General features: G+C 52.3%; 1 protein-coding gene across 1 annotated transcript in view; it reads left to right on the top strand.

The window, feature by feature from the left end:
- The window catches only part of Col27a1 (collagen type XXVII alpha 1 chain), a 119,173-nt gene that overhangs the window by 71,708 nt on the left and 33,297 nt on the right, over positions 1-14,168 (top strand). Inside the window, exons 24-32 of the mRNA XM_041632459.1 lie at positions 868-912; positions 5,560-5,613; positions 7,112-7,165; positions 7,358-7,411; positions 10,344-10,397; positions 12,948-13,001; positions 13,374-13,418; positions 13,493-13,537; positions 13,758-13,811. Coding sequence (XP_041488393.1) covers positions 868-912; positions 5,560-5,613; positions 7,112-7,165; positions 7,358-7,411; positions 10,344-10,397; positions 12,948-13,001; positions 13,374-13,418; positions 13,493-13,537; positions 13,758-13,811 — 459 coding nt within the window. The remainder of the gene's footprint in view (positions 1-867; positions 913-5,559; positions 5,614-7,111; positions 7,166-7,357; positions 7,412-10,343; positions 10,398-12,947; positions 13,002-13,373; positions 13,419-13,492; positions 13,538-13,757; positions 13,812-14,168) is intronic.

Genomic DNA, 14,168 nt, shown 5'->3' with positions numbered 1-14,168 from the left:
GGGGGCAGCAGGATGAGGGAGTGGATGGCTGCAGTATTGGGGGGCAGCAGGATGGGAGGAGTGGCTGACTGCAGTGTTGGGGGCAGCAGGATGCTGGAGGGAGTGGAGGAGTGGAGTGTTGGGGGACAGCAGGATGGGGGGAGTGGCTGACTGCAGTGTTGGGGGACAGCAGGATGGGGGAGTGGAGGCGTGGAGTGTTGGGGGGCAGCAGGATGGAGGAGTGGCTGACTGCAGTGTTGGGGGGCAGCAGGATGCTGGAGGGAGTGGAGGAGTGGAGTGTTGGGGGACAGCAGGATGGGGGGAGTGGCTGACTGCAGTGTTGGGGGACAGCAGGATGGGGGAGTGGATAACTGCAGTGTTGGGGGACAGCAGGATGGGGGGAATGGATAACTGCAGTGTTGGGGGACAGCAGGATGGGGGGAGTGGCTGACTGCAGTGTTGGTTGGCAGCAGGATGGGGGGGAGTGGCTGACTGCAGTGTTGGGGGGCAGCAGGATGGGGGGAGTGGAGGAGTGGAGTGTTGGGGGACAGCAGGATGGGGGGAGTGGATGACTGCAGCGTTGGGGGGACAGCAGGTTGGGGGGAGTGGAGGAGTGGAGTGTTGGGGGGCAGCAGGATGGCAGGGGAGTGGCTGGCTGCAGTGTTGGGGGGACAGCAGGATGGGGGGAGTGGCTGACTGCAGTGTTGGGGAGCACACTCTGGTTGTTGCTAACCATTTGGATTCTTCAAAGTCAAAGTCTGGAGACGTTGGGACTCCCGGTTCATCCTCACCAATGACACCTAAGGCCACTTGGCCCTCACTACTTCCTCAGTGATTTCCATGTCCAGTCTCCTGTCCTGACTGTCCCTTTTCTTTGTTCCTTTACAGGGAGAACCAGGGGATCCTGGACGGCCAGGGCCTGTGGGGGAACAGGTAAGTTAGGGATGGTGTCAACTACTTATGCCAAGCCCATTGCTAGGCAGCCACTCAGCCATTGGGCTGCAAAGGCTGGTAACATACCAGAGCCAGGCCGCTCACACACTCTCAAGAAAGAGAGATCCCTGACTAACACGGTTCCTTCCTAAGCCCTGACTCTTGAATGCAAAATTTTTTTGGTGCATTTGCTCAATGTGATTTCACCTCCTAGAACTGGGATTAAACCAGAGAGTTCCTCAAAATGACTGTGTTCACTTAACTAAAGAAGTAGATCTCTCTCCAGAAGCAAAATCCAGGCCACCCTGAGTTGTAAAGAAGGTAAAACTCAAACCAGAGGCTCCAGACAGCTGGGAAGCAGGAGCAAGGTCTACAGAAGGAAGGTGACCACTAGTCAGCTGAAGGGAGTTTGTAGCTCATTACCCTTCTCTACCAGTGATGCTGGGTGCTGTGGAGATGGTGACCTTGTGGCCTCCCTCCAAGCCTCAGTGCCTCCTTCAGCTTAGCCTCAAGGCTCACAGTAGAATTGGGGAGATATTTTCCACCCCTCTAGGTTCCTTGGGAGGGGCTTCCTCAAGTATGGAGGAGAAAGAGTAGCAGGGCACAGACGTATTCAGTTGTGCCTCGAAGTGCCATCCATGGCAAGAGACTCATGTGTGACAGGCTTCCTCACAAGCTGTGACATCTGCTGAGAGAAAGATAGGAATTAAAGTGTGGGAGTTCAACATGTCTGAAGTCTTTCCAGTGCCATTCGAGTACATTCTGTGGGAAGCCAGGAGCTCGGGAAGGCTGCTGCTGCCTCCATGTATTTCCTGACTGGAAAAAAAAACAGCAAATTCAAATTCATAGCTATGCAAATGATTGGCCTGGGGAAACAGATACTTAGAACGCCAGACCATTAGGACACCAGGATCCTTGGAAATCATTTATTTTTCCAGAGCCCTGATCGTTTTCTGCGCCTTAGATACCTTTGCTAGGCTACGGAAGCCCGCAAACACCTCCCACTTCTTTGAGTAGATTCAAGTGGATAAAGTTAAAAGTGAAGGATTCTAAGACAGCTGATTACACTGAGATACATACAGAACATGTGTTCACATGTGGCATACATGTATCGACTTCTGAATTAATACACTCAACAATGATACCTAGCAGTATCATTGTTAAAATGTAATGATGTTTTGAGATCTGTGTAGGATCGGTTATAGTGACATATAAGCAGATGGACAGTCACAGATGTTTGATACTCCTAGACAGGTTGCATACACTGCATACATAGTATTTAAAGAAAACACAACATTTTGATGAGAGGGTAATGTGTGTGTATATGTGTATGTGTGTGTGTGTACACACATATACTATATACCATATATACATATACTATATATATATATATACTATATATAGTATTTTTTTATTCAAGTTCCTGGACGCTCTGCCTTCCATCCATAGAGGCCTACAGAATCTCCAGGTTAAGAAACCCTGGATTCTGGCCCTCACTGGCAGTTTGGGTCACAAACTTGGGAGGAAAAATGGGATCAACAGTATGTTCAAAAGGGGTAGTGTCTGAGCTGGGCCAAGAGGGGTTATTCCACCCTGCCTGGAATAGCCATGGCTCACTGGGACAGCAGAGTCCCCAGCTAGCTGTGGGTCTAGCGGCAGTCACAGACTGTGGCTGGAGGGCGTCTGAGCTGAGATCAGTACTGGCTCCTGCACTGGCTGTAAGGTCTGCAGCAACACCAGCTCCTCTCCACATGGCCGCAGCAAACGGGTAACTGTTTTCTGTTTTGTGCAGAAGCACAGGCTCCCCAGGAGAGATCCCCCAAGCTCACACCATAGGCCCTGCTTGTAATCACAGTGACAGCTTCATTTATTGCGCACCCGTGAGGTAGCAGGCTCTGCGCCAAACACTCGACACAAGTGTCTGCAGTCCCCCAGCAGTCCTGCGATGGGAGCTGTTAGGACTCCCATCTGGAAAATGAGACAACTGAAGCCCTGAGAAATTAAATAGCTTGTCCACCAAGATCTCATAGGCAATAGTGTAACTCATAATTGACTCTGACTTGAGAGACTCTGGGTTCCCAAGTGCTACCCAGACAACGCAGAAAGTGCTTCCATCCCCAGAGCCCTCATGTTCATCTACCAGTGAGCACAGACTGCTTGTCAGGCCCTGTCCTGGGTGCCGGGGACAAGGTGTGAGCCCGCAAGGACAGTGAGCATATCAGCTCCTACCCAGAGTGGTGACTGATTCTCAGAAGCAAGCGCCCCATGACTAGCAGAACGCTATGAGAAGGTGGCGAGGTGCCAGCCAGAGAGGAGCAGCTGTGCCCTGGCTTTAAGAGCTGCTTCTCTGCTCCCCCGTCAGGTGAAAGCCTGGAGCCTCTGAAACTACTGTTTTCCAGTTGACATCCTGCCAGATCAAAGCCCTCTGCACAAGGGGATCACACCATGGTGGGGTTCTGGAGGGCATGGTGTGAGGACATCTCTTACTCAGATCCATCTGGCTTCTTATTGACGGCTTATGTCTTCTAGGTCCTGACAAATAACAAATTTAAAGTAGCCATGAAATTCCTTTCTTCAGACCCATCGGGCAGGTCCTTTTTCACAGAGCCAGGCTTGTGTTCCCTTCCCTGGTACTATTTACATGTCTGGGTGCCTCTTGGTGGGAAGTTCAGGTGCTATCCTAACCCTTTGCCCCTTGAAAAGCATTTGGGTCTTGACCAGTCAAAGCCATTAGGAAATTGGAGGAAGCTTTATTCTTGTCAATCTCATTGATCTGTATAGACAGACCAATGTGTTCAGTTTCCATAAACCTGGAGTCTGAGTGACATGGAGCTCCACACACAGGGCTAGGTAAGTCCATGCTGCTGTCACCTTAGAAATAGTCTGGTTTATTTATTATTGAATTATACTTATATATATTATATTATACACAATTATATATGTAATCGATACATTATTGAAACATATTGATGGAAACATATCATTGGATTGTTTGGTTTTGAAGTATCCCTGTCTGTCCTGGTACTTTCTACACAGCTCACCCAGGACCCAAACTCGAGATTCTGCTACGGTCTCAGCTTCTCAAATAGTAGTGTTATGACATGAGCTCTCATGCCCACGTTTTGTTTAGTTGTTGCCAAGGGTCCTCCATGACATACTATCCATGGCCCATAGCTCACACCGTAGCCCTTCACACCACCTCGGAAAGAGCCCCTGGCCATCCGTGGGTGGCGATGATGCGGGTTCACTCAGTCACCATGTTCTTTGCTGTCCCCTGTGCTGGGAGGTGAATCATCTGAATCCCCACATCCACCCCCTTGACTGCCACCACATTTGTGGCCCCTGGGAGTAGCTGTCTTCAGGGAAAAAAGAACGGGATTTGTGTACTGAGCAGTGCTCTTCCCCCTCCCATCGCCCCAGCAGGTAGCCTGGCTTTCCAGATCCTCTGGGCTGTTAACAGCGCTGGGTCTCATCTCACTTTGCTCGGAAGTTCGGCACACAGAACAGATTTCATAGGACAAACCCACCCGTCCCCGTATGTCCTAATTTTTAGGGAAATGCCTGGGGTATATCTGGGATCTCCTAAAACTTCTTAAAGCCCTCCTGACCCATACATGAACCCTGAGTATGTGTCTCGACAGAAGGAAGTGGGTTCCAGCCAGTGCTCCACCTCCTTGGGACTCTTGGCTATTCACCTGCCCTAGCCATGTGCACACTTACCTGCTCAGGGTGACAGCGAGACCACTAAGAGCAGCCTCTGGGACTCAGAGGCAAGCTTTCACACAGTAGGGTTAAAAAGATCCAAAGGAGATATGCATGTATGTGTATGTATGCACATTTCTCTGTATGGATATACCTGTGTATCTGCATGTCTATGTGTACCTGTGTGTGTTTGTGTGCATGTGTGTGCCATCTGTATCTGTGTCTGTGTGCATGTGTGTGTATCTGTGTCTGTCTTTGTGCATGTGTGTCTGTGTGTATCTGTGTCTGTCTTTGTGCATGTGTGTCTGTGTGTATCTGTGTGCTTGTGTGTGTATGTCTTTATGCATGTTTATATGTGTCTTTGTATGTGCATATCTAGGCATATCTGTGTGTCTCTGTGTATATGTGTCTTTGTATATGTGTGTCTATCTGGGTGTATCTAAGTGCCTTTTTGTTCATGTGTTTATGTCTGTATGTCTGAGCACATATGCTTTCAGCAAAGAAAAGCCCTTCAGTGGAAACCTTCCCTTCCCAAATTCCACCCTGTCTCTAGTGTAGACGGTTAGGGTGTTCCTGTCTCAGTCAACAAATTTGTTTGTCTCTGTAACAGTCCCAGAGCCCTAAAAGATGGAAACAGATGGCCTCTTCCCAGCTCATCTCCCCCACTACGGTTCTCCAAACGTGTAGGGATCCCAGCCTGCTTCTGGCACGGGAAGAATGCTTGGCTCCCAGGGTTGCTGGCAGCAGCCCCACCGCTTGGTTCTCAAATCTGAACCATCTGGTGGAGCAGTGGGGAGAAGCGGCAGAGGCCATGCCCTTCCGCAGCAGTTCCAGCCGTACAGTCATTGGATGCAGCTTGGGTTGGGGGTGAGTGTGGGAGGGCTGGGCCTCAGAGGAGACTCAGTGTGCCCACAGATTCACTAGTTTTTCTTGTGTCCTTCCCAGGGACTTATGGGATTCACTGGTCTGATCGGGGAGCCTGGAATCGTGGGGGAGAAGGTAAGTGTGCACCACAGAGGCAAACCCTCAGAGCTTGCACTTTTCCATCAAGAGAAGAGCCAGGGGGCCAGTGAGCTGCGGATACTGTACCACCTCCCTCTGGTTCTGGCATCCCTTGCTCTCCAAGAGCCTATGTCCCTGTCCCCCCAGAGTTCTTATCTTCACCTGTAAGCACAACCAGACTTTGGTGTGACCATCAGTTGATGCTTGTGCCTGGGGCTGCCTACTGGCATCACCCAGCTCCGTAGCCCTTGGAAGCTCCATCTGACAGAGAGGGATCACTGAGAGTCCAACAGGAGTGGTGGCTGACCCAAGGCCACCCAGATTATAAATGACAGAGCAGAGATTAGAACCCTGGTCCATCCCGGAGGCCACATTTTGCCAACTCAGCCCCTCAGCCAAGTAGAAGTCTGTGGCTTCCCTTGTCTGACTTGGGTCCTCCTAGCCTTGCAGACTCATGTACGTCACTCTTCCTCATTTCCCAGACCGTCTGGTCTCCAGCAGCCTCCCCACACTCCTCCTGCCCCTTCACACTGTTTCAGAGTAGGTAACCACTCACCAAAGCTGCAGAGTTTCTACAGGAGCCCCCCCCCCCTGCCCCCAGTGCTCACAGCTTATGTAACCATCCCATAGCATCAAAGCCAACTCTGGTTCTATTGCTTAAGTTTCTCACGTCCTTCCTCACCTATGGACCGTTGCTTTGGGCAGGTCCCCTCTTCCCGTGCCCATCCACCCATGTCCTTTCTGCCGGGTCACTTGTCGGGGTCCTTCAAAGGGAATCTTCTTCCTTCATCACCAGCTGGTCACATCCCCTATGACAGGGTCTAGCACTGTACCCCAACCCCTGCCACCCATACCTGGTCCAGGATGCATCTTCTAGAGGTCCCCATCATCCCCTGCCATGCCGGGTATCTTGGGTTATGGGAATTGATCTGTGTCTCCTCCTCATGGCTTGGTGCATAGTAGTGTCAGGACACAGTGGGTGCTTAACTGCTTTCTACCTGAAGAGGAGGAATAGGCCTCGCAGAAACAGAGACAGGATGGCTGTAGCCTTACCTGCTGCTCCTGACTTTGAAACCTGTTTAAATTGGTCCAGAGGACATGAGTGATGTCTGATTATCTGGTGTACCATCGGGGAGGAGGATGTCCGTGAGCAGAGAGAAAGAAAAGTGGCTATGGTTGTCTCTGCTTTAGCAAGCCCAGTCCCGGGGTGCCAGGCCTAACGAGAACCACATGACATGGGCCAGGATCAAAGAAGTGATGCAATTGCTGCATCCTTCATCTGGACCATCCTGGCCCAGGGGCGTGTGCTTTTGCTCTGGCAGAGAAGGCTGAGGTTTCTTGCCACTGAAACTTACCTACCTGACAATGTGAGTGAGCTGAGAATGAGTCCATAGGCCATTGTCAAGCTCCTACCTCCCTATGGGTCCCTGTCCCCAGAGTCCCACAGTCTCTGAGCCCCAGCCATAACCTACGTTCCTTGCTGTCTCCAACACAGGGAGACCGTGGAGTGATGGGACCCCCAGGCGCACCTGGACCCAAGGGGCTGATGGTAAGGAGTACATCTGCATCCTCTCTTCTCTCCTGGCATAGCCTCACATACCATATGCTATCTCTCCAAATCCCTGGCCAGGCTTGACTTTTGACCTCCTTGCCCTGGGTTGGAGCTGATCCCCTGTCACAGAGCTGAAGGGGATATGGCACCTTCCCCAGATGACCTTACATTTTTCTTCCTCCTTGGCAGGGCCATCCCGGAATGCCAGGTGGAATTGGGAGCCCTGGAGAGCCTGGATCCCGGGTAAATAAAACTCTCATCTCTCCTAAGCACAAACCCATCAAGTCCAGACCTGGGTGGGCTCCGAGACAGAACCTGCACTCTTCCCTGAGCCTGTATTTTGTTCATGTGAAATCTACAGAACGTTGTGACAGTGCAGATGGGACAGGGCAGGGCTGAGATTCTGTACAGGGCAACGCAGGAGCAGCTTGGTTGTGTCCTCCCCCACTGTTCTTTGAGCCAGTGGAAAGGTGTCCCTGGGCAGAGCCACCCTCTGGGGGTCACAGTCACATGTGGTTTTGTTTGTTTGTTTGCTTGGTTAGTTGGTTGTTTTTGCTTGTTTTCTGCCCTGATCATGAGAGGGAAAAGCCACATCTGGCTAGGAATTCAGGACTGGCACTTTGGTGGATAAGAGCGGGAGGCAGAGAATGGTTTTCAGCCCAGGGGTCCAGCCGCAGGCCCATGTTCAGAACTGAAGCCTGAGCCCAGGAGTGCTTAGGGTCTTCCCTCTGGGCCTGGGGAGATGGTTCATCCGGTAAAGTGCTTGCTGGGCAAACACTAGGACTTCAGCTAGGTGTGGTGAGCATCTGTACCATCTCCCCAGCTGTAGGGAGGTGGAAACAGGAGGTTCTGAGGGGGCTTGCTGACCTGCCAGCCTAGCGGAGTTGTCAAACTCAGGTTCAGTGAGAGACCCTGTCTCACAATAATAAGGTGGGGAGGAGGAAATCCAGAAATGACCTCTGGTTTGCATACACACACACACACACACACACACACACACACACACACACACACGTCTGTGTGCACCTCCACACCTGAGGCCTCCTCTGCCTCAGTTTCCCCACCTGTCAGTCAGCATCAGGCTGCCATCACCATCGTGGCAAGAATCAGCTAATATTCCATGTGCTGTTATGCCTGAGCCTCTCATAGATGGCACCAGCTACTGTGTGATACAATGCTTGCCACAGGGATGGCATCTACCGTTGGATACCATTCCTGCTAATTGCCCATCTGATGAGCATTTTCCAGTCATACTAACATCTTCACTCTGAACTCAGCCCCGCCCCACACTTAGGTCTAGGGAGGCAGGTGGGAAGGACCTGGGACATCAATGAGGACACCGCGGCGAGATGATTGGCTGAGACGGCACAGCTAGTGGCCCGGAACTGGGTCCTGCTGCGGTGCGGTCCCATGGCCTTGGATCCTTTGAAGGATTTAGCTTATCCATGTCGAACCTGTCTCTTGGGGCCTCAGAGAATGTGCTACATGCCTTCTGAAAGAACATTCTGGAAAACAGCCTGTCTTACTCAGGTTGTCACTGTCCCCACCAACTGCCTGTCAGGTCTGCCTTCTTACTATACGAGCCTGGGCGGCAGCCGCACTAGCTCTCACTGGGTCAGGGTGCATGCTGGTCTCACTTCAAGCCCCAGCAGTGGCAGACTGTGTTTGTGGAGGACAGCAGCTATGTCTGCACCTCAGGTTTGTGGGAGCAGCAGGGAGGAGCTGGCTTCTCACTGGGATCCAGAGCGGGGTAAGGCTGCCCCTCTCTGAGAGGGCTTCTGCCTCCATCACAGGGTCTGGCTGGCTGGCACAGATGGTTCTCTATGCATAGACTATGTCAGGCCGTTTGCACTCATGATTCCTCACCTAAGAAGCTTTTATGCAACGCTGGGTATATAGTTATATAAAATAGCTCGACGGGTGAATAGCCACTGATAATACGTCATCCAGAGATTCTCTCTGTGCAGTTCTTTGGCACCCGAGTCATTTCTCTGTCGTTAAGTATGACAGCAAGCTTCCATCCCACCGACATGGCAGCACTTAATCACTTCTACATGGAGCGTTACATCTTGGCTGACTATTTGATACTGCCGTTCCTTAGGCATCCTCACTGCTTTGCAGAGTTGATTGTCAGATGTTTTAAATTTAATCACCAATGCTGAAAATTCTGCTTTGCGTAAATATGTAATAAAAATGGCAGGGGTGTGTTTGGGGCCATTCAGAAACTGCTGGGAATGGTGTTCTAATTCCAAGTCAGATTCACTGAATGGTTTGTTTTTAGGGGAACTCAAGTCAACAAAGCCATTTTAAAAATCAAAATCCTAATACAATCTAGGATATGCTAATTTGATACTTCTGTGCTGAAGATGATGGTAGGAAAACGTTTGAAGTCTTTGTTTTTCTTTATTGAAGTGTTCCACTTCTGTAAGGGCAGGAAACAGTTAAAACACGGCAGTTCCGAACAGGCATTGTAGGCAGCACTTGCTGGGTGTGATGGCGTGTGTAGTGCAGTGTGTGTGTTGTGTGGGCACAATACAACACAAGTGTGTGTAGAGCAGAGTGTGTGTGTTGTGTGGTCACACAATGCAACACAGGTGAGCACAGTCAAAAAATACCTCTGATTCACAATCTGTTTGATTTTGAATTCATTCTTGGCTCATTTGACACACTCAGAAAGCTCTAAGTGTTGCCAATTATCTGCTCAGCCTCCACGTTCCTTATGTGAGCCCAGTCGACCCTCAGACCACTGCACCTAGTCCAGTCCTGCCCCTTGCTCTCTGCCTCTCCCCTGTCTGTCCTGCTCTGACCCAACAGACTCCTCCTCCACCCTCAGGGCTCTTAATGCGTGGGGTAGGGGACACCTATCTAGGGCTGTGCATGGTTTAGGTGGGGATGAGGAACAGACCTCGAGTTCCCCCTCAGGAGAGAAAGGACACAGGGATTAGAGGAGAGGCTTGCCACACACCACTATCACCTCTCACTGGTGACTGAGAGATAAGAAAATGGTTTGTCCAGGGAGTCCCTGCTCACCCAGACACCTAGGGCACTTAGTCAGTCTCGGGGTTATCACTTGCCAGGAGCTTCTCCTAGCAAGCCAGAGTGCCTACTTCTAAGCGCTACGACCACTGGCTTCCCTGCCCCACCATTGCTTCTAAGTGCCCTCTCCTCCCCACAGGGCCCTCCAGGATCTCGAGGTCCACCAGGCATGAGGGGCGCCAAGGGACGCCGGGTAAGTGAGAATGCTTCTGCTCCTGTTGCCTACCCCACTCTGAGCCTTGTAGATCCTGTAGCACCGGGCAGGGGCCAGGCACACCCAGAATCTGTTGCTGGAAGCTGAGCCCAGCCATCCTTCCCTGACTGGGCCGCCACTCCTACTGTGTGAGATACCACTGGAGGCAGACACCTGGGACAATAGGGCAGGCCTACACCCTGCCTGGCCTCGTGAGGCAGACTTCGGGAGCACACACATCCTATGTGGAGGGTAGCCGGGAACCACAGAGTTGGTCTGAGTATAGCAGCCGAGAGGATTCGCCAAGGCTTTGTGTTGTCTGCCATGTATTTGACTCCTGGCACCACCCTGCCAGGGAAGTGCTGTTTCCCTCAGAAAATGCCAACAGAGACAGGTTATGACGCTTGCCTCAGGCTACACAGTTTAGAAGTGGTAGAGCAGAGATTATAACCCAAGAATCTGCCTCTCAGACACACTGAATTTAGTCTTCTTTGCAGTTGGAAGGGGTAAGTGGAGTGATCTCCTACCTACTGGTGTGAAGGTGCCAGGGCATGTGGCCTCCGTGGAGAGGAAAAGATGGTGGAGGCTGTCCAGGCCTCTTCCCACACACCGTGTGGGTTCTGATACCATTCTCCTCCTGCAGGGTCTAGTTTTAAGACACCCCCTGAACTGGATGGCCTGAGCAGCCGTCCAGCAATGGGAAAATGAGAAATTGCTTTGGCTCCTCAGTAGCCATACCTTCTGCGACTCTTAAGGGAGACAAGGCCTACGGGCTTCTGGGTGCACCCTGACCAGGAAAGCTAAGCCAGCTTCCGGGTGAACTGCAGAGGTCTGAGCCCTCCACACTGACAGAGTGAGCTGTCCCACCTCCAATATGCATGCACATCCCGCTTGAGGAAAGCCAGGTTTCCACTGGAGTATTCAGGACTGGGAAAGGCAGGTGAGGGCCAGAGCCATCTTCTGTGAGCTTTGGCAGAGCGGTCGTGAGATTGGGGACACCGAGAGGCGGGGACTGCACCTTTAGGATTGAAGTTCAGGCCACACCTGTTGAGTTCCTGGGTTCTCCTGTGTCCTTTGGAAGGCACTGTGCTCTCTGGGTCTCAGTTTTCCCACTGGTGCTGTGGGATGGGCATGGGAGGTCTGCAAGGCCATGCAGCCTTTCCTGCACAGATGTAGGGCAGACATTCTATGGTGGGAGGGTCTGGAGACAAGACCCATTGGCATCCCACGAAAAAACGAAAGCACCCAGTCCGACCATGAGTGGGCAAGTCTCTTGCCTTCCCAGTCTGTGGCTGTACAACCTGAAGCTAGTCTCTTTACCTCTCTGAGGCTAAAGGATGTTGGGATATGTGAACATCTAGTACTACGTCTGAGCTCTCAGATTAAGGCTCTTCTCCGCAGTCTCTGCTTTCCCCTCTGTAAAATGGGCCAGCAACAGAGCCGGCCTGCTTAGGTATGCCAACCCAGTTATTTCCCAAGAGCTTTGACCCTAAGATGGCCACAGAGGCTGGGTTTCCCTCTATCCTATTGCCCTTTTTCAGGAGGCTATGGTAGGCTGGACTTTCTGCCCCTGAGACTGACCTGGCCCTGCTGGACCCTAGGCTTCCTACCATAGGAAGGCCCTCCAAGGCCACAAGGGAAGGGGGTGGCTAGGGAACCTTAAGAACAGGCTACCAAGTACCATATTCTTCTATAACAGGGCACACCCAAGGTGGCTGGTAGCCACTGTCTCTTCCCTCCCCCCGGCAGGAGGTATGGCTCCTTTTTCTCTATGCCTCAACCCTGGCTTCTAGACTTTGTCCCCATGGACAGCCTACTCCATGGACAGCTTTCTTGGATGCTTAGAGGTCCTGGCGTGATACCTTCTGTGACAGGGAGTATACTCCCGTCCAGATGAGTGGCGACCTCGCTGGCTTGGGCTCCAGTTCTGGCCCCCCATTACTTGCTGGCCACAAGCAGCTCCATGTCCATTTGTCTTTCTCTGTGACTGTGTCTGCTGCTTTTCTCCTAAAAAGGCTTGGATCTCAGGCAGGGTCGTCAGTGTGCTGCATGAACCAGGCCTCTGAGCCTCCACTCCAAGGGCTGTGTCCTTCCAGGAAGGTGTGAGCTTGTGCCACACACAGAGCCCCAAACCAGGAGTATCTCTTGGGCCCAGCTCTGCCCGTGACCTGGGATGCCGCCCCCCTCCTGCCTTCATCTCCCTAAAACCAGGTCGTGGGGTAATGAAGGAGAAAGAGGCAGTAAACTGAGGTCCGCTGTGGGAACATGGCCACAGGCTTCTCTGCTTCAGCAGCCTCTACATCTGGAAACAGGCTGGTTGGTGGCAACCACTCTGGACACTTTAGACAGAATGACCCTTACAGCCATTGCATTTAGGGTCTTTAGCTGGTTCTCCCAGGTCTCTGAAGAACCACCCAAGCCGTGGCTGTGTGTGGAAGGGGAGGAACAGGGAAATCCAGAGGCTTGAGGCACGCTCACTCTCCTGGTTCACAGCCCAAGGGAGACCCCTGCTGTCCAGTCCACTGTGCTGGAGTCTTCTTCCTTTTCCAGGGCCCTCGAGGACCTGATGGACCAGCTGGGGAGCAGGGGTCCAAGGGCCTGAAGGTACAGACTTCCCGCTGGGGTTTCCCTCTTGCCCCTGGCCCCCTAAAGTAGCAGAGAGACCCTCGAAGAAGTCAGGGCGTGTTCCCAGCAACTCATTCTGTCACGGCCCAGACTCCTGGAGCTCAGACAAAGAAAGCAAAGAAAGGCCATTGGGTGGGTCACATAGCTCTGCCGTTCCCATCTGTGGTGACTGTGGCAGCCATCCCCTTGACAAATCTTAGGTATGCCCACAGGCAGTGTGTTGGGGAGGACATCTGACCTCGGAGGTGATCTCCTCTCTGAAAGTGTCCCCATGAGCCCTCGGAGGTCCTCTCCTCTCTGAAAGTGTCCCCATGAGCCCATCTCCCACCTCCCATACTCTGCTCCTCACAGGGCCGTGTGGGATCTCGGGGCAGACCTGGCCAGCCTGGACAACAGGTATGTGACAGATCCCTTGCCCTTCCTCCATTTGTTGTGACCCATGCCTCTAATGATGTCCATTGTGTTTCCAGGGTGCAGCTGGTGAGCGAGGCCACTCAGGTGCAAGAGGCTTCCGTGTAAGTAGGGTCCATTCTGGAATTTTCAACCTGGGGCTTCGGGGGCAGGTGGGGAAGGATCACCGTGAGTTTTAGACCTTCATGGGAATCCCCAGGTGCCCTGTGGCCTCATCTCAGCTATAAGCACGGAACCTGGACACACCATAGAACTAGCCTAAGGTCAAGGGAATGGGCTTAATGGAGAAGCTCTAAGAGATTAAGGTCACCTGCCTTTCCACAGGGCATCCCTGGACCCTCAGGCCCTTCAGGTGCCAAGGGCCTCTCAGGAGAACCGGTAAGTCTTTATTCCCTTCCTCCCCCCTCCTCTCTCTCTCTTCTCTCTCCCCCCATATCTCCTCATCTCTCTCTGCCTCTCCTTCTCTCCTCTGCCCTGGAAGTTTTCTCACAGTCTGACTGTAGCAGGGACTGTTAGCTAGGTAGATAGATGGGAAGGGAAGGAAAAGACAAGGCTAGGCATGGCCTGCAGGGATGGAGAGCTTGACCCTGCGTTCTGGTGTGAGTTGAGTGTTGGCTAGACCCTGAGTTCTGGTGTGAGCCGAGTCTTCTCTGGACCCTGCGTTCTGGTGTGAGTCGAGTCTTCTCTGGGCCCTGAGTTCTGTTGTGAGTCGAGTGTTGGCTAGACCCTGAGTTC

This window comes from Microtus oregoni, unplaced genomic scaffold (genome assembly GCF_018167655.1).
Source record: "Microtus oregoni isolate MIOR12 unplaced genomic scaffold, Mior012 000041F_ref0000270, whole genome shotgun sequence".
Classification (NCBI taxonomy): domain Eukaryota; kingdom Metazoa; phylum Chordata; class Mammalia; order Rodentia; family Cricetidae; genus Microtus; species Microtus oregoni.
This window is presented reverse-complemented; position numbering and strand designations above follow the sequence as displayed.